General features: G+C 42.2%; 1 protein-coding gene across 4 annotated transcripts in view; it reads right to left on the minus strand.

Annotated features, from left to right (window-relative positions):
* The window catches only part of pnpla7b (patatin-like phospholipase domain containing 7b), a 70,235-nt gene that overhangs the window by 40,812 nt on the left and 7,014 nt on the right, over window positions 1-22,409 (minus strand). For all 4 annotated transcript variants that reach the window (XM_061277594.1, XM_061277593.1, XM_061277596.1 and 1 more), the window contains 11 exons: window positions 19,481-19,560; window positions 18,472-18,563; window positions 17,468-17,608; window positions 16,844-17,003; window positions 16,666-16,746; window positions 14,581-14,709; window positions 14,403-14,483; window positions 7,083-7,203; window positions 6,911-6,988; window positions 1,189-1,271; window positions 25-174 (listed from right to left, as the gene is read on the minus strand). In XM_061277594.1, the coding sequence (XP_061133578.1) occupies window positions 25-174; window positions 1,189-1,271; window positions 6,911-6,988; window positions 7,083-7,203; window positions 14,403-14,483; window positions 14,581-14,709; window positions 16,666-16,746; window positions 16,844-17,003; window positions 17,468-17,608; window positions 18,472-18,563; window positions 19,481-19,560 (1,196 nt within the window). The remainder of the gene's footprint in view (window positions 1-24; window positions 175-1,188; window positions 1,272-6,910; window positions 6,989-7,082; window positions 7,204-14,402; window positions 14,484-14,580; window positions 14,710-16,665; window positions 16,747-16,843; window positions 17,004-17,467; window positions 17,609-18,471; window positions 18,564-19,480; window positions 19,561-22,409) is intronic.

A 22,409-nucleotide genomic window follows, 5' to 3' on the forward strand; every position in this document is an offset into this window, starting at 1 on the left:
TGAAAAAGTTAGTGTGTGGGCTACCTGGAGCTGGATAACTTGGAGCAGGTCCTTTTTCGCCGCTTGGAAAATAGCATTGACTTTATTATGGTGGTAATGTCCTGTTCCAGCTTCACTATATTCATAAACTGCCGAAGGACTCCGCTGCATTGCCACAGTCTTCTTTAAAATAGACTGCAAAAAATAGAAACTCTGAATAAATAAAAATATATGACATTGAATTCCAGTTTTATTCCTGTTTTCTCCAAGTAACCATTCCGACATTCCAAAAGCATCCATCCATCCATTATAAAAAACGCGGGTGCGCTGGAGCCTGTACCAAGGATCTTTGGGCAGTACACTCAGAACTGTTTGCCAGCCAATCGCAAGGCACATATAGTAAACCAACAATCATTCATGCTAGCACTCACACCTCAGGATAATTTAGGGTGCTCATTTGATCAACCATGTATGTTTTTTGAATGCGTAAGAAAACCGAAGTACTCCATGGAAAACCCAAGAAGGCACGAGGGGAACACGCAACTCCACACAGGAAGGCTGAAGCCACGACCTCTGCACTGCGAGGCGGACGTTCAAACCCGTCGACCATTGAACGGGAACGAGTCATCTCCCGTTTCTCGTTTAAAAATTGGCAATTGAAAAACGGAAAAGCCAGCATGGATGTATACATGTCACGTGTCCGCCCCATCAGCACCCCATACAGTATTGTTTCTCTGCTCTTGCCCTTCCCGTCCTCTTATGCAGAGATCAGTGCTGATTGTCTGCATCTACTGTTCATCACCACACTTGCCCCTGGCTCGTTACCTCTCCTATATATGTACTAAGTAAACACTGCACTTCTGTCACTGTCAGTTTGTCCTATGATACTAATATCTTCCAGCTTGAGGACAAAGTAAGCTCGAGAGAGATAAATGCAGTCGAACTTTGTTGAATGGAAGAGGGATTGCCTGAATATCTGAGACCTCTGTGTGAGCGTCATAAACGGAGTGATGCTTGTGTACAAAATAAATGCACGTGTCTACTGATCCACAAACGCATATTCGACAACACACGCAGAATTTACGAATGCTAAGTAGATTCGCAATTTAGCGCCTGTTTGTTGTGATCTAAATAAATCCGGTCATTGATGTGCAAAACTGAAAGCCAAGGCAAGCTGCCAAACAAAAAGAAGGAAGACTTATACAGTACCTTAACTTGACCAGAGGGCATAGTGTCTTCCTTAGCAACCCTTGCTCGTTCAGAAGCTTTATTGAGATCCATTGACATTTCACCTGCATGACAGACACATGTATTTATAATAGCATGTTTCAGAAAACTTTGCGGTTTCAATGTTGGTCACAGCTCCCAACTAATATTAAAGAGATCCTCCGGTTGGGGTGGTCCATTTTTTACGAAGATGGATGGAGATCCATCCATCCATCCATCCATCCATCCATCCATCCATCCATCCATCCATCCATCCATCCATCCATCCATCCATCCATCCATCCATCCATCCATCCATGCATGCATGCATGCATGCATGCATACATACATACATACCGTATTGGCCCGAATAAAAGACGATGTTTTTTGCATTGAATTAGGACTGAGGGTCGTCTTACATTCGAGGTCTGGACATTATAACCATTCATAACACTAGATGGCGCCAGATATCTTTAAAGCGAAGTTAAGTCACCGCGCCTTAAGTTTTGCGTGAGTTACCTTAGCTTATCGCGATTGTTGGAGCTTGTGCGCAGCGGTAAGTTAAAGGTTGCAGGTATCGACTGAGTATGTTTCTGTGATCGCCTGCGTCTTTGACACAAAGTGAGTATATACGTACATTTCAGTGTTACTACTGTCACTAGCAAATGTATTTTTTTTGTCTCGATGACTTATGTTTGGTGTGTTGCCGAGAGTATTTCATTTATGGTTATTTAGTATAGCGGAGCGGCTCGGTGGCGCACTTGGGTAGCACGTCCGCCTCACAGTTAGGAGGGTGCGGGTTCGATTCCACCTCCGGCCCTCCCTGTGTGGAGTTTGCATGTTCTCCCCGGGCCCGCGTGGGTTTTCTCCGGGCACTCCGGTTTCCTCCCACATCCCAAAAACATGCTTGGTAGGCCGATTGAACACTCCAAATTGTCCCTAGGTGTGAGTGCGAGTGCAAATGGTTGTTTGTCTCTGTGTGCCCTGCGATTGGCTGGCAACCGGTTCAGGGTGTCCCCCGCCTACTGCCCGATGACGGCTGGGATAGGCTCCAGCACGCCCGCGACCCCAGTGGGGACTAAGCGGTACGGAAAATGGATGGATAGTATAGCGGAACCGTTACACGCAGTTAGTTATGTAATGTGTGCCGTCTACGAGTGTTGTGTGACGTCAGACGTTGAGCATTGATTTACGTGCTGTAATTCTATCTGTTGCAGACAGAATTACGGCACACACACACCCCACAAACCACACACACCCTTCACACGCTTTACACGATACCCTTTTGCCACTTTGCCTGTATGCCCCTATGAGCCACAGTGCCTGTTACTTTTTTGCCAATAATTCAGTAAAGCAATGACTGAACCACGTCTTCCCTCCTGTGTTCTGACCGACACCCGGGGGCGAAAAAAGCATAACCATCCGAGCCAACCCTCTATACCAGTGGTCCCCAACCACCGGGCCGCGGACCGGTACCGGTCCGTGGGTCACTTGGTACCGGGCCGCCAAGCCGCACAGAAAAAAAAACAATAAATTATCGACGATCAATTAATTCATGTCAAGACACTCGTCCCGGTCACGTGACATGTTTCCCCAGTCGAGCCCGCAAAGCTAATATGTGGCGACAGGCTAACTAACCAGGCAATGAAGCATTCAAAACTGCTTCAACACATGGAGACCAAGCATCCTGCAATAAAAGACAAACCTTAATCACTTCGGGTGTCATGGTCTCCGATTACGTCTAGATGGGACCGGCTCGTTTCTGAGAAACAAACTCAGTGCTCCCACTAATTCAGTGCTTCTCAATTATTTTCTGTTACGCCCCCCCCTAGCAAGAAGAAAACTATTCGCGCCCCCCCTCCCCAACGTGACTATCCTAAGTCGTAAAATGTTGCACTGTCGCAAACGTGACAGAAGTAACAATGGGAGCGCCACTGCCCCCTGCTGTAGTAAATGCGCAATTACACTTTATTCTAGTACTGCCAAAAAAAAGCCTGTTCCCCAGGGTCACACGCGCCCCCCCAGGAATAGCACCCCCCCACTATTTGAGAAGCACTGCACTAATTCAACGTAATGGTGAGTTTTCATTTTGTCATTTGTACTTGTTTTTATGTCAGTCGTATCATTTTATTTCATCGTACTCATATATTTATTAAAAATGTATTATTTAATTATTTATTTATATAAATGTATTATTTATTTATATAAATGCCAGTCCGCGAAAATATTTCTGACATGTAACCGGTCCGTGGCGCAAAAAAGGTTGGGGACCACTGCTTTATACAGTCCTTAGGCTCCCCAACAATAGCGGTAGCAGTTCGCATTATTTTATTGCAATGTTTTTCCTTATTCAGATTTGTTTCAAGACTACAGTTACAGTTAGACTTCACTTCGATGGTTGATGCTGTTAATGCAATTTTGTTGTTTTATCACAGTATATTGGTTTATTTACATTTCAAAAACCAGATGCCATTCATTTACAACTGTGATTGCACTTTAGTTTACATATTTAAATCTTACCGTTTTTTTCCATGTAAATGCGCCCCCATGTATAATACACACCCTAGAAATGGCATGTCGATGCTGGAAAAAAGCCTGTACCCATGTATAATACGCACCCAAATTTCGACTCCTACTTAAGTCCGTAAACGTAAAATTATTTCAGAAAAAAGATCATCTTTGGGAACAACCGGATGTTATTCTGCTGGTCAGTATCACTGCGCATGTGCTAGCAAACTTGATAGCAAAGAAATGTGTCGGAATTGTGTAGGGTACATTGTGACAGCAAACGAGCAGGTGATCGAGCAAGCGTCTTATACGAGAGCATTGTGTTCGTATGGAGCGTGTTTGAAGTGAACAGCAGAGAAGAAAGCGCATCTGTAATGGCGGCCTCCGTATCATATCCGGATTAAAAAAAAAAATAATAATATATATATATATTTTTTTTGTACTCATGTATAATGCGCACCCCAGATTTTAGGACAATAAATTTGTTAAATTTTGCGCATTATACATGGAAAAAACGGTATATTCGGGCCAATACGGTGCATACATACATACATACATACATACATACATACATACATACATACATACATACATACATACATACATACATACATACATACATACATACATACATACATACATACAACACATTTCTCATTTGAAATTTCACTAAGGCACAACAATCACAGATTTGGTGGAACTTGCTATCCAACATTGAAGCCTCTGAAGCGGCCCCCTAAAAAGCAAAGTCTCAATGCAGCTTAGGTTCCCATGGTGACGCCACTGGATCCCTGGCTGTAAAGAATTTTTGTCTCGACTTCCCCTTTAACTGGCTCGGGGTATCTGGTGAGCTTACTGAATTGTAACAATCAAGCTAGCATTTGGCTGCTAACATATAACTTGTCCCCTGGTTGAATGGCGACGTGTAAACTTTTTTGACAAGAGGTTCTCCTCTGGTCTCTTGAAGCAAAGAGAAGTCATTCCTTTTAGCATACAAACATCTTGAACATGCACGAGACAAGCAGCATGTCATGATATCTCATATTTGGTCTGCTTTGGCGGACATACATTACAGGATGGCCGTGTTTCTGGCATTCGGTACTTGATCCGGTTGGGGATGATTACACGGACAGACAAAAACTCACTTCCATTCTTGCTTAGTCCATCCTTTTTTAAAAACATCTCATCCGCCATCTGCAAAATGGGGATCGATTCGGGACAGACGGATGGACCGTTCTGTTTCAGAGACGGAATGCCCATCTCTGCCTATTATGTAAGTGCCCACTTCAGAGTCACTAATGTATTGGCAAAACCCAATTCTGACGGTGAGCATAGATTGTTTTACCAACATATCTTAACAGCAAAACACACCTGTCGGTCCATGTTCTAATAATCTAGCTCACATAGAATATGAGTTCATTCAAATAAAAGGTGATGTCCTCAAAGTTGTGTTTCAGATTCAAATGACTAGACATAAAAGTTGAAATGTTTATCAAAAATCCTTTAGTGTTAAACCCATGTTTTCAGTTTAAATAAATAAAAGATAACGGAATTGCTCTTAGTAGTCCAATACTTTTGGAGGAAAGTGTCTATGAGGTTATTAAAAAATACCTAAAGCAACATATCCTAGTCACTATTCTGTGCGTCTCAAAGACAATTCTTTTCTACATATATACATAGTCTTTTTTTCCCAGGAACTTGCGGCTAACCTTTCCTGTTCTATTAGCATTAAAAAACAAAACGATAAATCATGGTATGAATCATAGTTTTCACTCTACACTTTCATTCTCTAAATCAAGGGTCCCCAACCCCTGGTCCGCGGACCGGTACCGGTCCGTGGGTCACTTGGTACCCGGCCGCCAAACCGCACAGAAAAAACATTTTTTTTATCGACGATCAATTAATTCAGGTCAAGATGCTCGTCCCGGTCACGTGACATGTTTCTCCAGTCGAGCCTGCAAAGCTAGCAAAAATGAGAACAAATTTATTTTGAAAAATATTTAAAAATTGGCGATTCTCTCTCAATTACATCCGTCGGTTCAGGTCAAGACGCTCGTCTCGGTCACGTGACATGTCACTTCAGGTGAGTCCGCAAAGCAAGCAAATATGAGCAAGAAACAGACATGTTTAGAAAGCTTCTTCGGAAAGGGAAAAAAGCCCAATGAGGAGACGGAAGAAGAGGCTACGACTTCTAAGAAAAGGAAAGTTGCATTTAAAAGAACATTTCTGGAGTCCTACTTAAAATATGAATGTATCGCCACAGGTGACTCTGATGCGCCAAGCCCACTCTGCATAATATGTGGCGACAGGCTAGCTAACGAGGCAATGAATTCTTCAAAACTGCTTCGGGACATGGAGACCAAGCATCCTGTATTAAAAGACAAATGTTAACCACTTCGGGTGTCATTGTCTCCGATTACGCCTAAATGGGACCAGCTCATTTCTGAGAAACAATTTCATCGTATTTATATACCGTAAATTCCGGACTATAAGCCGCACCGGACTATAAACCGCACCAGCTAAAATTGGGGGATATTTAGGTTTTTTCTTAAATAAGCCACACCGGACTATAAACTGCACGTGCACACGCGTTTTTTTACAAAGAAAGACCGTTCACAGAAAGCCTTTTTAAAGTTTTTATAACATACTTTAACATGTCTTTCTCAACATTGCCTGTGACGAAGGGTTTAGAGCCCTTTGACGCAGGTCACCTAGCGTGCATTCCTACTCAAGCTCATAATAGTCACAAGCAACACAGCCAGAATAAGCAGCAGCCATAGTAGTGTTTCAAAATAGTATTTTTGTTGTTGTTTTTTTCTTCAAGATACCGCAGTGTATAGAAGTGATCAAGTCATCACAAAAATCACGAAAAAACTCCTTATATAAGCCGCACCTGACTATAAGCCGCAGGGTTCAAAATTTTGGAAAAAAGTCGCGGCTTATAGTCCGGAATTTACGGTATTTATTATAAATGTATTTTTTATTTATAGAAATGTATTATTTATTTATATAAAGGCCGGTACGCGAAAATATTTCTGACACGTAATCGGTCGATGGCGCAAAAAAGGTTGGGGACCAAAGCTCTAAATGACTTTGTACTGCAGGTCCAATAAAAAAAACTGTAGAGTACAGTGGATCTGTTTTCCAAGAATTCATTTGGACCAACAAAAACATTAAACTGCATATTCCTCCTACAGAAATGACTGAACACTATTACCTGTGACAGCGAGTGGGGTAGACAACGAGCGAGACGTCTTGGATTTTGAACTTGAAATTTCAGAAATGTTGGTCTTTTCTGTTTCAGAAAAACAAAAACAAAAAAACATGAGGTAATAAGATGTAATCAAATATCCCCACATCCAAATCAATTGCATGTTGTGTGCCCTGACCTCGATCGACTTTGTCAGACCCAAACTCATCAGAGTGGGAAGGCTGCCTGTGAAGACCTCTATGTGGATGAGCCTCACCTAAGACATGAGCCACTGATACTAAAGAGATGGCTTGACTGTCCTGAAACATGTAAAATTCAGTCAAAACCAGGGCTGTGGACTCGGACTCGGTCGGACTTGGTCATTTTTGCCGGACTCGGACTCGGTGCTGATTTTGACCGAGTCCACCGAGTCCGACAATAAAAAAAATACGTTCAATTTTATTTTCATCATGCTGCTGAGAATGCGCGTAGGAATACTGTCCACAGCCCTGCTTGCTTGTTATGAAGACAAATCTAGTTGTTGCGTGCGCGCCCGCGCCTGCCTGCGTGCGTGCGCGTACAAGACCCACAATGCCCCGCGCGCAGCCAAGATGGAAGAACCCGGAAGCGAGAGAACAATGTTTTGCCTCTAGATTTGGGGGGGAAACGGAGCGTAAATTACGATCAATGCGGCCACGTTGAGTTGCACTTAGGCCAGTGCTTCTCAAATAGTGGGGCGCCCCCCTTGGGGGGCGCGGTGCTATTCCTGGGGGGGCGCGTGTGACCCTGGGGAACAGGCTTTTTTTTTGGCAGTACTAGAATAAAGTGTAATTGCGAATCTTCACAGCAGGGGGCAGTGGCGCTCTCATTGTTACTTCTGTGACGTTTGCGACAGTGCAACATTTTACGACTTACAAGACAAGTTAGGATAGTCACGGTGGGGAAGGGGGGGCGCGAATAGTTTTCTTCTTGCTAGGGGGGGGCGTAACAGAAAATAATTGAGAAGCACTGACTTAGGCTAATGTTTACATTATGTACCAATGTCAAGGATGATTATGTCACCCAGCTTATATCATGGATGTGTTTCGATAGTTGTGGGGTCGTCACAAATTATTTGTGTTTAGATAAATGTCTGAGCTATAATGGTGTAATTATCGATTAAAACTTGAAAGTATCTGTTTATTGTATTTGTTTATATGTTTAATAAAGACAAAGCCATCACAAAACTGTTGTAATTATTTAGATTTTGATCTAAATTAGCCTTGAATAAAGACTAAGCAGTCACATGAATTAACAGAAAAAATGGACAGCCGGACTCGGACTCGTGGTCAAGAGGCCGGACTCGGACTCGGTGCAAAAATCCGACAGAGTCCACAGCCCTGGTCAAAACAGCCCTGTACTGTAAATATTTGTCACTTACAGTAAATAAGCTGGAGGAAAACTACCATAACATAATGAACATTATTGATTGACCAGTAACTATGATACCTGTAAATATTTTCATTAATCATTATTGTATACTGAGGATCACAAATGGACTGTTCAGCTTGCTTTAGGATCGGATGGCCAACTTGGAGGTGGCCACAATTTTTCATCAGTTCTACTAGGGGGCTACACTGGACAAACACTTGCTAACCAGATGGATGAAAAGAAATATAAATATGGACAAAATACATCTGTATGGAAAAAATATGTACTTTTAATATTGTTGTCATGTTTCAAAGCAACATGAAGTGCAAAAAAACATTTTGGGCATTTTATCCATCCAAAATAACGTTTTTTTTTTTTAAATTGTATTGAGGTTCTAGTATAGGTCAGAATAAGAGTGCATCTAAATCCAAATTCCGGCCCGCAGGCCAAATCCGGCCCCCGGTCAGATTTCATACAGCCCGCAGCTTCGGTCTTATAATGTATTATTTATGGCCCGCCTGCACTGTCAAACTGAATAAAAAAAAAAAATTATCATGAAACTTGAAACTGTAATTCGTCCTATTACCAAAAGGTGGTAATCCCCTTATGTCTGCCATCGCGACTGCAAAGAAAATGAGGAAATCTGACATTGAGGGCCGTCCCTTTCAAGAGAAATGGGAATTACAGTTAAGTCAAATCTCGGTTTTTGACCACAATCCGTTCCAGAAGGCGGTTCGAGAAGTGAATCATTCGAATTCCGAATGTATTTTTCCCAGTACAAATAATGGAAAAAAAATCTAATCCGTTCCAAGACTAAAAAAACGCCTTTTTAAGCATTTTTTCATTTGCGCATTTTTGTCCGATCGCGGAACTGCAGCGCACCGCCGAACGCGCAACCGTAGTGCGCCGCGGACCGCGCAACTGCACCACGCTGATCGCATTATTGTGACAGAGCTGTCGCTGAAATTTAGAAAATATTTGTAAAGTCCTGATGTACTTTCCAAAATTTTAGTGGACCTCAGTGCGCAGGGAGCTTAATTTGGTTCGATCGCACAACTGCAGCGCGCCGGGCACTCACTGTCGCATTGCTTTAAGTGCGTCTTTGTTTTAGGATGGCTTTACTGCTCCCACTTGCTTTCTTTGGAGGCAGAATCGGACAAATATGCGCAAATGAAAAAATACGTAAAAAAGGCGTGGTTTTTTTTGTCTTGAAACGGATTAAAAAAAAATCATTATTTGTAATGGGAAAAATAGATTCGGAATTCGACCGATTCGCTTCTCGAACCGCCTTCTGGAACGGATTGTGGTCAAAAACAACGGTTTGACTGTATTTTTGCTATTCTTGTTAAAATCACACTTACATGTGAACTGGAAATGCCAATAAAAACACATAGTGAAAGCCAAATTGAGCAAATTGGCTATTTCAGAAGTGTGTGTCAAACTGGTAGCCCTTTGCCTTAATCAGTACCCAGGAAGTAGCTCTCGGTTTAAGAAAGGTTGGTGACCCTGCCTTAGCTTATCGCGATTGTTGGAGATTGTGCGCAACAGTAAGTTAAAGATTGCCGTTTGTCCAATCGTGGTTTACATACATACATACATACATACATACATACATACATACATACATACATACATACATACATACATACATACATACATACATACATACATACATACATACATACATACATACATACATACATACATACATACATACATACATACATACATACATACATACATACATACATACATACATACATACCATATTGGCCCGAATAAAAGACAATGTTTTTTGCATTGAAATAAGACTGGGGGTCGTCTTACATTCGGGGTCTAGACATTATAACCATTCACAACACTACATGGCGCCAGAATATCTTTAAAGCGAATTTAACAGCAACAACAGCAAGCAGGTGTGGCAGGGAGTCCAGCATCTCACCAACTACAGAACCACCATCGGAGCTGCTGAAGGGGAGGCCTCACTGGCAGAGGTCCTCAATACCTTCTTTGCCCGGTTCAAGTCCGAGCCACCTGAAGCGGCCACATCACATCCCACAGACCGCAGCAGCTTCACCCTCACAGTGAAGGAGCACGAGGTGAGGCGCACGCTGCGGACCATCACCTCAAGGAAGGCTGCGGGTCCTGACGGCGTCACTGGGCGTGTCCTGAAGGACTGTGCAGATCAGCTGGCTGGAGTCTTCACAAAGATTTTCAACCAATTCCTTACCGAGTCCACCGTCCCATCCTGTTTAAAATCCTCCACTACCCCTGCCCAAGAAACGCCACATCACCAGCCTTAATGACTACCGGCCAGTCGTACTCACCCCGATGGTCATGAAGTGCTTTGAAAAGCTGGTACGGGGTCACATCACAGCACTCCTGTTCAGAGGTTTTGACCCCCACCAGTTTGCCTACAGGGCAAATAGATCCACAGAGGACGCAGTAGCTACAGCCCTCCACGCTGCACTGTCCCACCTGGAGCAGCCGGGGAGCTATGTGCGGATGCTCTTCGTGGGCTCTGCTTTTAACTCCATCCTCCCCCACAGACTGGTGGACATACTAGAGGGCCTGGGACTTCCTCATAATACTTGCAGGTGGATTAAGAGCTTCCTGACGGGTCGCAGCCAGAGGGTGAGAGTGGGCCGTCATACATCCACACCTCTCAGTCTTGGTACCGGCTCCCCACAGGGCTGCGTACTGAGCCCACTGCTTTACACACTCTACACACATGCATGCACCCCCGCCCACCGCAGCAACACCATTGTGAAATTTGCGGATGACACAACCGTGGTGGGGTTCATCTCAAAGTTAAAGTTAAAAGTTAAAGTCCCAATGATCGTCACACACATATCTGGGTGTGGTGAAATTTGTCCTCTGCATTTAACCCATCCCCATGTGATTTTAATCCATCCCCTGGGGGAGAGGGGAGCAGTGAGCAGCAGCGGTGCCGCGCTCGGGAATCAGTTGGTGATCTAACCCCCCAATTCCAACCCTTAATGCTGAGTGCCAAGCAGGGAGGCAATGGGTCCCATTTTATAGTCGGCCGGGGTTTGAACACACAACCTTCCAGTCTCAGGGCGGACACTCTACCACTAGGCCACTGAGCTGTTGGAGGATGAGTCTGCCTACAGGAACGAAGTGGTCCAGCTATCGGAGTGGTGCGGAGAGAACAATCTGCTCCTAAACACGGCTAAAACCCATGAACTGGTCATTGATTTTAGGAGGGAAAATAAAACTGACATTCCACCATTTATCATCAACGAGGTCTGTGTGGAGAGGGTGTCCTCCTTCCGCTACCTGGGTGTCCACATCGAGGAGGACTTCACCTGGGGCTTGAACACCTCTGAGCTGCTTAAAAAGGCCCAGCAGAGACTCAACTTCTTAAGCAGTGCTTCTCAATTATTTTCTGTTACGCCCCCCCCTAGCAAGAAGAAAACTATTCGCGCCCCCCACTCCCCACCCTGACTATCCTAACTTGTCTTGTAAGTCGTAAAATGTTGCACTGTCGCAAACGTGACAGAAGTAACAATGAGAGCGCCACTGCCACCTGCTGTAGTAGATGCGCAATTACACTTTATTCTCGTACTGCCAAAAAAAAAAGCCTGTTCCCCAGGGTCACACGCAGGTATAGCACCGCGCCCCCCTTGCTCCACTATTTGAGAAGCACTGTTCTTAAGGGTGCTGAGCAGGCACAGCATTACACAAGGACTGCTGGTGTCCTTCTATCGCTGCTCCATAGAAAGCACTTTAACATACTGTATATGTGTTTGGTACTCCAGCTGCACTGCTGCTCAGAGGAAAAAACTCCAAGGGGTCATCAACACATCACAGAAGATCATTGGCTGCCCTCTCCCCACACTGGAAGACCTACACAGAACCCGCTGTCTCAAAAAAAACTCAGAACATTCTGAAGGACACTTCCCACCCTGGCCACTGTTGCCATCAGGCAGACGCTACAGAGCAATTAGGTCAAGGACTAGCAGATTCGCCAACAGTTTTTACCCTACAGCGGTAGTTGCATTGAATGCAGCTAAAGGTAAATTATTATTATTATATAGATTATGTCTGTGTATGTTCTTCTGTGGGTTTTAGCTTGTATTTTTTTTTTAAATCTTTTTATTCTATTTATTTTTTATCTCATGCGCGGATCGGTTGGGACTTTTTAAATTTCGTTGTCACGTACTGGCGCCACCTGTGACAGGACCACGCCCCCCTATCAGCGGAATCGCCGCCACCTGCCACAGCCTCATGGACAGCGCTATATCAACGCCGCCAGCGCAGACCCGAGTGTCCGTCTGTTCAGTGATATTGTTTCGCCCTCCGGTCCACGACAAACCGAAGTCCGTGAAGAATCGAAGATGCAGAACGGCTTGTTTTTCCCAGCCTGATCGTCCGCAATAAAGTCTCTATCGCTACGCACTTGGCTGCACTCTCCATTCCCTTACAGTGACAATGACAAATAAAGATCTATTCTATTCTATTCTATTCTATTCTATTCTATTCTATTCTATTCTATTCTATTCTATTCTATTCTATTCTATTCTATTAAGTCACCGCGCCTTAAGTTTCGCGTGAGTTACCTCAGCTTATCGCGATCGTTGGAGCTTGTGCGCAGCGGTAAGTTAAAGGTTGCAGGTATCGACTGAGTATGTTGCTGTGATCGTCTGCGTCTTTGACACAAAGTGAGTATATACATTTCATTGTTACTACTGTCCACTGTTGTGCCGTTTGTTCGATCACGGTTTGCTTTGTGTGCGTGCCGTTTGATTGACAGCTCCGGAGCGCTCCTTTAAATTTGTCTCACATCGTACGAGTAGCCGTTACGCAGTGGCACGGCGACTAATGGTTGCCAGCAAATTTATTTTTTTCGTCTCGATGACTTATGTTTGGTGTGTTGCCGAGAGTATTTCATTTATGGTTATTAATATAGCGGAACCGTTACGCACAGTTAGTTATGTGATGTGTGCCGTCTACGAGTGTTGTGTGACGTCAGAAGTTGAGCATTGATTTACGTGCTGTAATTCTGTCTGCAACAGACAGAATTACAGCGCACACACACACCCCACAAACCACACACACCCTTTACGCTTCAAACAATACCCTTTTGCCAGTTTGCCTATATGCCCCTATGGGCCAAAGTGCCTGTTACTTTTTTGCCAATAATTCAGTAAAGCAATCAAAACTGAACCACGTCTTCCCTCCTGTGTTCTGACCGACACCCGGGGGCGAAAAAAGCATAAGCATCCGAGCCAACCCTCTATACCACAGGTGTCAAACTCAAGGCCCGGGGGCCAGATACGGCCCACCTCATCATTTTATGTGGCCCGCAAAGACAAATTGTGCATCAAACTCGTGTGTCATTACTAGAATTGGAAATTGTCTTCACTTTTAATAATATATATATATATTTTTTAAATATTTGACCAGTTTTTACTCGTCTGATTTGAAAACGAGTTATTTGTCTGATAGTTTTGTAGCTTTTACGGTTGTATAATATGCGATGCTCATACATTTATTTGGGTTGACAGTTTTAATGATCCTCCGAAAGAAGCTATGACTACAATGCGGCCCATGAAAAAAATGAGTTTCACACCCCTGCCTTATACAGTCCTCAGGCTCCCCAACAATAGCGGTAGCAGTTTGCATTATTTTATTGCAATGTTTTTCCTTATTCAGATTTGTTTAAAGACTACAGTTACAGTTAGACTTCAATTTGATGGTTAATGCAGTTATTGCAATTTTGTTGTTTTATCACAGTAGATTGGTTTATTTACGTTTCAGACACCAGAAGCCATTCATTTATAAATGTGATTGCACTTTAGTTTACATATTTAAATGTTCAGATATTAAGATGTGATATACAGTTTTTGCATGATTTGAATGAGGCAAAATGACATGCTTTTTCTCTCGAATATATTGTCAATCATTTGTTTCAGATGTAATCATTTTCTGTATAAAAATTAAATGTAGTGTTCAAAAAGTCTTTTTTCAAACTTGAGTCTTGAAAAAGACGGGGTCGTCTTATAATCAGGGTCGTCTTATATTTGGGCCAATACAGTAAATGTGTCCATGCAAATATAGTCTGGTGAGCAGTTGGGTAAAGTACCGTGTTGAAGAGCTCAGTGGTGAGGCCAAGATAGTTGTGCAAGGCGAGGAAGGTCACTCTCTGGAGACGCACCATGATGATCTACACATGACAAAGGAGGACGTGTAACATTTGTTGTGTAAAATTGTATTGCTTATAAACCAGAATGATTCAAAAACTTTTTTTAAACACTCTTTACCTGGATAACACGAACCAGAGTTTCAGGATATTTGTCAAAGACTGATTGAAATGCTGCAGCTGGAAGACGCAGGACAGTGGAGGGAACAGCAGCCCTCGCAGATACCGTCTTGTATGGAGCTGGGTAACCCTTGAAAAACAATTAAATAAATTGTGTTGAGAAAGACAGATGCTTTGAATATTAGTTCAATTATCCAGAAAACTTAAATTTGTCATGTTTGCATGTTTATTAAACAACAATGTTACAACATGCTACTGACAACATTCTGGATTTAAATTTCAAATATACAAACAATTTTGTTCCTTGATGTTATGGTATGTTCCAAAACCCCACACAACTTTCTTGATGACCAACCTCAAAGTTATATATATGTCCATGGAGATTCTCTGTCATTTAAGTCATGCTGATTTGCAATGGCTGAATCGAGGCAACCCGAATGCTCGTTTGTTGGAGACATTTCACCTTTAATCCAAATGGCTTCTTGAATTCTAAACCATTACATACGGAGTATCTCAATTAATTAGGGGACAAAAATATGTGTATTTGAAGTGAATCCTTCAAAACAATGGCCAAACTTGTATGTATATTGTGTACTATGTCTTGTCACTGTGGGATAGTGGGAACGTAATTTTGATTTCTTTGTGTCTTGGCATGTGAAGAAATTGACGATAAAGCAGACTTTAACTTTGAAGTTCGGTGCACACTGTACTAAATTATACGTTTTTTTAATTATTTGATCAATGGTGCTGCGAGGGCCTCAGTTTAACTCAGCACCTCCAGCCCTCTAACACGTTATGCCCATACTAATACTAGTTTCAGACATTTAGAAAAGAAAAATCATGAGACAAATTGTTCAAACAGGTTGAAAACAACCAAAAATTGTGCAAAGGGTTCTCCTCTGTGGGTGTGGCCCTTAGATGTGATCAACAATTACCGTTTTTTCCATGTATAATGCGCAAAATTTAACAAATTTATTGACCTAAAATCTGGGGTGCGCATTATACATGAGTACATTTTTTTTTTTTATTCGGATATACTACGGAGGCCGCCTTTACAGATGCGCTTTCTTCTCTGCTGTTCACTTCAAACACGCTCCATACGAACACAATGCTCTCGTATCAGACGCTCGCTCGATCACCTGGTCGTTTGCTGTCACAATGTACCCTACACAAATCCGAAATATTTCTTCGCTATTGAGTTTGCTAGCGCATGCGCAGTGATACTGACCGGCAGAATAACATCCGGTTGTTCCCAAAGATGATCTTTTTTCTGAAATAATTTTACGTTTACGGACTTAAATAGGAGTCAAAATTTGGGTGCGTATTATACATGGGTACAGGCTTTTTTTTCAGCATCAACATGCCATTTTTAGGGTGCGTATTATACATGGGGGCGCATTATACATGGAAATAAACGGTAGGTGTTGTTGTTCAAACCGGCCAAAAACAAGACCCTTCAACAAACAAAAACAGTCCAGTTGCCTCGATGCAACGTTTGCGAAGCAGTGTTAGTCTCCATCCACTAAATAATAATACTACTAATCCACTAATAACTAACCCACTGGTAACTAATACAAAACTAATGATTAAGTACACCAAAGCACTTTGAGTTTACAAACACAGTATACTCTTTATTGCGGGAGATGCTTTCCAGAACCACCTACAGTAAACAAAGATCAGCAAAGTAGAAACAGTATACATATTTATATAAAGACCACTCACTACTGGATTGATGTACCTTTACAGTAAATAAAAGAACGAACACGTAATATTGTCACGTGTCTCGACTTCTTCTGCACCGGTTGGTGCTGTGTCTTGGCGCGTGGCCCGCTGCCAGCCTCCTGCGCTTGAACTCAGTCACACCATGCACTATCAGCGCTCATTGCCGCTGTCCTGACGCCTTCTGCACACCGGTACTTTTTCCTTTGTGCACGGTTGGCTGTCGCGCATCCCGCGCTTGTCTGCAGTGACGCACATTGCTCAGAGGGACGCCCCGCGCAATCAACGTCTATTTAAAGATCATTCTCCTATCACTTATATATAGCGAATCCCCAATAGATGAAGCGCGAAGTGGCGAGGGACTTACAGTGATGTTATCTAATATACTGAGCAGACTGTGGACACTGTCCCCTTGTAAAACCTCTTTCACCACAGCATCTGTGCCATCCTGCAGCAAAAAAAAAAAAAATTACATCTTATCATATCTCACTGATTTACAAAACTGAGCCAAGCAAAGAAAATAATTAACTCTCCCCTGGTCTTACACTCTCGCGGATGCACAGCTCTAGGCGTCCATCTTGGACAACATATATACTGTCATCTGTATCACCTGGGCGAAATAGAGACTCTCCTTGATGCAGCAAGATCATGACCATGTGGCGGCATAGCTCCAGGAAGAGGGGCTTCTCAAAGTGTCCAAGCACCCTATTGAAAATGTGTGTTAACTGTTATTGTCGTGATTATTGTACAGAGCACGTATGCAACCGTATGTGTGTGTATCTGTCAAATACTCTTTTACTGTATTGTGCATGTTTATGAGAAGAAAAGTGAAAAAATATGATATTTAACTTAATTCTCTGGTTCTTCTATATCAAACAATTTGTTTTAGGTTTATTTACCTGACATGTTTCGGCGGATTCTTCCGCCTTCATCAGAGAATCCGCCGAAACATGTCAGGTAAATAAACCTAAAACAAATTGTTTGATATAGAAGAACCAGAGAATTAATTGAAAAAGAAAAAACAAGATGAACCTAGTACAACTATGATATTTAACTGTTGTTTTACCACATTTGAATTTTTAAAACTATTTTATTGTAACCCTGCTGTCAAATTGAAATGTGCTATACAAATAAAGTTTAAAACTATTACTCTAGTATGTTTTACTTACCTGACATTTTTAAGCATGTATAGCACCTCAGATGGTAGGTGGGAGTTCTGCACATCAAATTCTGTCAAGTCTGCTTCTAGCAAACAGGAAGGGGGCTCCTTAGGCTGCAAGGAGGGGGGATCCCTTGGGATATGGAGGATCCTAAAACAAGTATATACATGCGCAAGCACACATGCACACGCACGCACGCACGCACACACACGCACACACACGCACACACACGCACACACACACACACACACACACACACACACACACACACACACACACACAGCTGCGTCACCTCAGGAACAACTTGGACTAAGATTACATTGCCCTCAAATAATAAAGCTACAGATAAATCCTGATGGACAGTAATTATTCAAGAGATGTATTTCGCTTACAAACAAATTAATAAATGTGTTTACTGTGTCTGTATCAATGCTTCTGTCCAATCAATTTTATACCGCCGGAAAGCCTATTCAGTTCACTTTTGATGACCCGTTCGCAACAATACAACAATAGTCATTTGTGTGATGAGCTACTGATTATGTGCATTGCACCTGTGTGTGGGTAACAGTTGGATCATTATACTCAGCAAGATTCTGCTTACGGAAGTTAGTTGATCAGATCTTGGAGAAGATTGGGAAAACCCTGTACAGCACTGATAGAGTAAAACCTTTTGTGTTTGAGTGAGCAACACAACTACATTAGCGTGCTTGCGACCTGACGAGGAAGTGTAATAACGTTCCCCAGAAGACTGTGATCAGGCTTGTGACCAGCATGAGGTGGAGGTGTCAGGTTTTTGAGGCTATGTTGGGTCCTCCACAAACTGAATGAATAGCATTTAAAACTTCCAACATGAATTATTTTCTTCCTTTTTACTGATGACACTTAAAATTCAATAATCCAATCCACCGGTCGTGAATGTTAATATATGTGATTTAGATCACTGTGTGAGTTCTCTTGGGTTGGACATAAAATTACTTCTTCAAGAAGAAACATCAAAGCAACAGGTGACTCACTTGTGAGCTATAGACAGGACTTTGGTCCTCTTCCGTATCCTCTGCCGGGAGGTGGAGTTGGAGGAGTTGGTGGGAGAGGACAATGTCTGGACCTTAAAAAACAAAATTGATGGCAAAAATAATTATCATTATAATGAAGCACAATATGAAAATTTTCAACCGATACCGAGAACCGATGATTTCCTGCTTTGTATGGCCGATACCAATAACCGTGATTTTTATTTGTATTTGTATATTACAAATATATGTGGTTTTTCAGCTTAAAACAATAAAACATTTCAATACCGCTTTTTAATAAAGTGGGGTCTGAAATTTAACATGTTACAGTTTCTCTTGAAAGGTTGTTATATTTATGAAACCATAAAAAGTTTCATCACTTCCTCATATTATTACACATACAGCACACAATAAATTAAGAGCTAAAAATTGAAATCAGAAGTCAGGAATTATAGCTTGTTTGTTACTCAAATAGGATGTTTGATATCAATAAAATGTTTGCAACATCTCAATGTTATTATTTATTACATATACGTATTCAGTCATTATCTAAACCGCTTATCCTCCCGAGTTTAGCAGATGTGCTGAAGCCTATCCCTGCCTGAGAGAAAAAGTGGCCTCCACCCGTATTACCATTCTGTTTTCTTGTGTACCTGTTACCAATTTCGTGGAAACCAAAGCAGCTGCAGCTAACTAAGAGCCCTCTTTATTACTTAACTCACCAGATCAAATTACCAGAAGTTTAAATGTCAGGATGATATCCTCAAAAGTATTCCTTTATTTATTTTAGCAGTGTATATACGTTAAAAAATACAACTGAGAAAATCACATAAACTATTAAAACATTCTTGGGTTCAATCAAAAGTATCACCGAAACGTGGAGATATTTTAAACTATCACGTATAAGGAAAAAATGAGATATGAACGGAACAAAAAACTAGGCAATGTTTTATTGTTCAAGTGAGTCCATAGCAACAGCGGTGTCCAGACAGAGGCATCAGTGTATACTAACCTTTCTCATTATCTTTCGGCCGTAGAACATAACCTTGTCTCTTTTTCGAAACCGATAATGTGGTATGCCTGCCCCCTCCTCTGAAACATAAGAGCAAAAGTTGTTCAAACCTTAACATTTTTCTTTTGTTTTCTAAGATCCCCGATCCTAATATTTGTGCTATACTCATGCACTCCACATCCAAAAACTTAAAATCATCACCATCTTCAACAACTCAATGTCTTGTTTTGCATTCATAGTCTTGCATTCTAAAAGAGATAAAATTCACATCAGACAATTCTGAAAACTTAAAGTGGGATTATGCTTTTTTTTCCTCACAGTTTAAAACAATATATTATATATATTAATATCAATAGTATTGATGTGACGTGATTAGGAACTACACTCGTATTGGATTTTTACTGGTGGCTGCAACACAAAAAAAAAACGTTTAACTCAAGCATGTCTGAGTTATCAAAGCTAACGCTGCATTGTTTTGACACTCCAAGTCTGCTTAAATTTCAATTCTAAGTTCTCCCGTGTGGTCCTGTTGGCTGGACTCCATCCATCCCTTGAAAACGGTAGCTTCAACAATCAGAACTACCAAGTAGCCCCACTGGTATGCCAAAATGCAGCCCAAAAGATTTACCGTGTTGGCCCGAATATAAGACGATGGTTTTTTGCATTAAAATAAGACTGAAAAAGTGGGGGTTGTCTTACATTCAGGGTCTAGACCAGGGGTGGGCAATTATTTTGACTCGCGGGCCGAACTGGGTTCTAAATTTGGACCGGAGGGCCGGACCAGGAGCAGATGGACGTAGGCGTTGTGTGAAGTCATATAAGCGACCTGTAAAGGTCATTGCATAAAAGATCTTGGCCTTTAGTAGGTAGTAAAGCATGGATATTCCAAACAAGTTTTTGGAAAACAAATGCATTTATGCATTAAAAAAATAATAATTCACTAAAAAACTGCTATCAGTGATTCTCATAAAATACGACACTGTTATTATGAATAACAATCTCCATCACTTCAATGCCTGCAGGTCAGATTAATGAAAGATGTTTATCTTATGAGATCACATCAAACGGCAAACATTCTGACCAAATACATCATCTTGAAGAATCGGTGAAAGCATACGTCCAAATAAAGTAATCAAAACAGCAACACGGTGAGGGGTATCTGAAAATCAGTTTTAACTCGCAAACACCTGGTAACAGAGGTGAGGAAACGGGAAACACTTCCTTAAAGTAAACCTTAAGAATTTTACAGGTTAAGATTAGTCGCAAATAGGTGGTGCATCAATGTCCTTGAGCATCCTGCATTGTTTGAAAATGAGAATGGTCGGTAGTTTCAATCCCTGCTATGTGTACAAATCATATTCAAAATGCATTTTTTTACAATAAACTTGAGAGCCTCCCCTTCATTCTCAGTGGGAACAGTGTTGTTGGTGTCCGTTTTTTGCTAGTGCGTCATAGTCTGGAGTAAAATTTATTGTGGCAATTCTTAGGCGAGATCCGAGGTGTTGGTCCGTTTACCTTGATCTGTGACGGGTTGATGATGTGGCTGAACGTCACGTCGCGTACGTCGAGCCAAATTGGCCACTCTTTTTTAACATTCGGCACTCACTTCTTTTTTTCGGGCCACTCATTTTAATGGAAGGATTCCAGGGGAAGGTTTGTGGGTGGCTGTAGCGCAAAACTGCATCTGAAAGCTCAGCGCGCAAATTATAAGAATGCTGTCGTCAAAGCCCACGCTCTAAATTCGGGACTGATACGAATAGAGCGAGAGTGCGCCAACTCCGTACTACTGAGTACGTACACGCACTTGTGAGTGTGCACCGAGCTGTCTGACACGGCTTCCGGTAGTAAATGCGCAGGCGAGCGATTCGCCATCTACTGGGAAAACGCACTCATTGCAGGCAAAATGACCAAAAAAAAAAAAGTTTAATACAATTTTGTTCAGGGTTGGCGGGCCGGATTAAACGGTCCCGTGGGCCGGATGTGGCCCGCGGGCCGTAGTTTGCCCACCCCTGGTCTAGACATTATACCCATTCACTTGTGTGCAGCGGTAAATTAAAGGTTTCTGGTATCGACTGAGTATGTTGCTGTGATCGTGTGCGTCTTTGACACAAAGTGAGTACCGTCATTTTCGGACTATAAGTCGCACCGGAGTATAAGTCGCACTAGCCATAAAATGCCCAGAAAAGTGAAAAAAAAACATATATAAGTCGCTCCGGAGTATAAGTCGCATTTTGGGGAGCAATTTATTCGACAAAATCCAACACCAAGAACAGTCATGAACGAGCAACAACAGGCAAAACGATAGGTATGCTAACGTGACATAAACACAAACTAAGAGCTGAGAACGGCCCTGACGTAAAATTCAGAGTTATTCAAAAAACTATTACATAAATAACGCGTTAATAAAACCATCTGCGTCACTCCAATTCATTAAATCCATCAATCGTCCTTTGTCAACAATGCGTGCGCGCCGCTGACGGCTCTTGCACTTCAAAATATTCCACAGGCCCATATAACAATATATAAATTATATATCAAATAACTATTATATAAGCAATAATGTTATCAAACCATCTGTGCACTCTAAATCATTAAATCCATCGATCAAATTCCTCGTGCTTTGTCAACATCGCCGCGCGTGCGCCCTGACTTCAGCCTCGTCGTTATTCCACAGATCTACTATATAACTATATTGTAGCGTTAACAAAGTTTAAGGAAAGACGTGGGTTTGGTAAACGGCTCTTTATTTAACAAAACAAACATACAGGCGTGTGGCGGCGTGGACTTCCAGCCACGGAAGTGGAAGAGAGCTCCATAGAATAGGACCGGGCGTGCGTAAAAGCCATGACCGAGCCCCATCCACCGTCCTCGGACAGCCACCCGGCTGAGCGCCGGCCCTCGACTTCCATCTACGGCGGTGAAAGACAGC

Source organism: Syngnathus typhle, linkage group LG5, assembly GCF_033458585.1.
Source record: "Syngnathus typhle isolate RoL2023-S1 ecotype Sweden linkage group LG5, RoL_Styp_1.0, whole genome shotgun sequence".
Classification (NCBI taxonomy): domain Eukaryota; kingdom Metazoa; phylum Chordata; class Actinopteri; order Syngnathiformes; family Syngnathidae; genus Syngnathus; species Syngnathus typhle.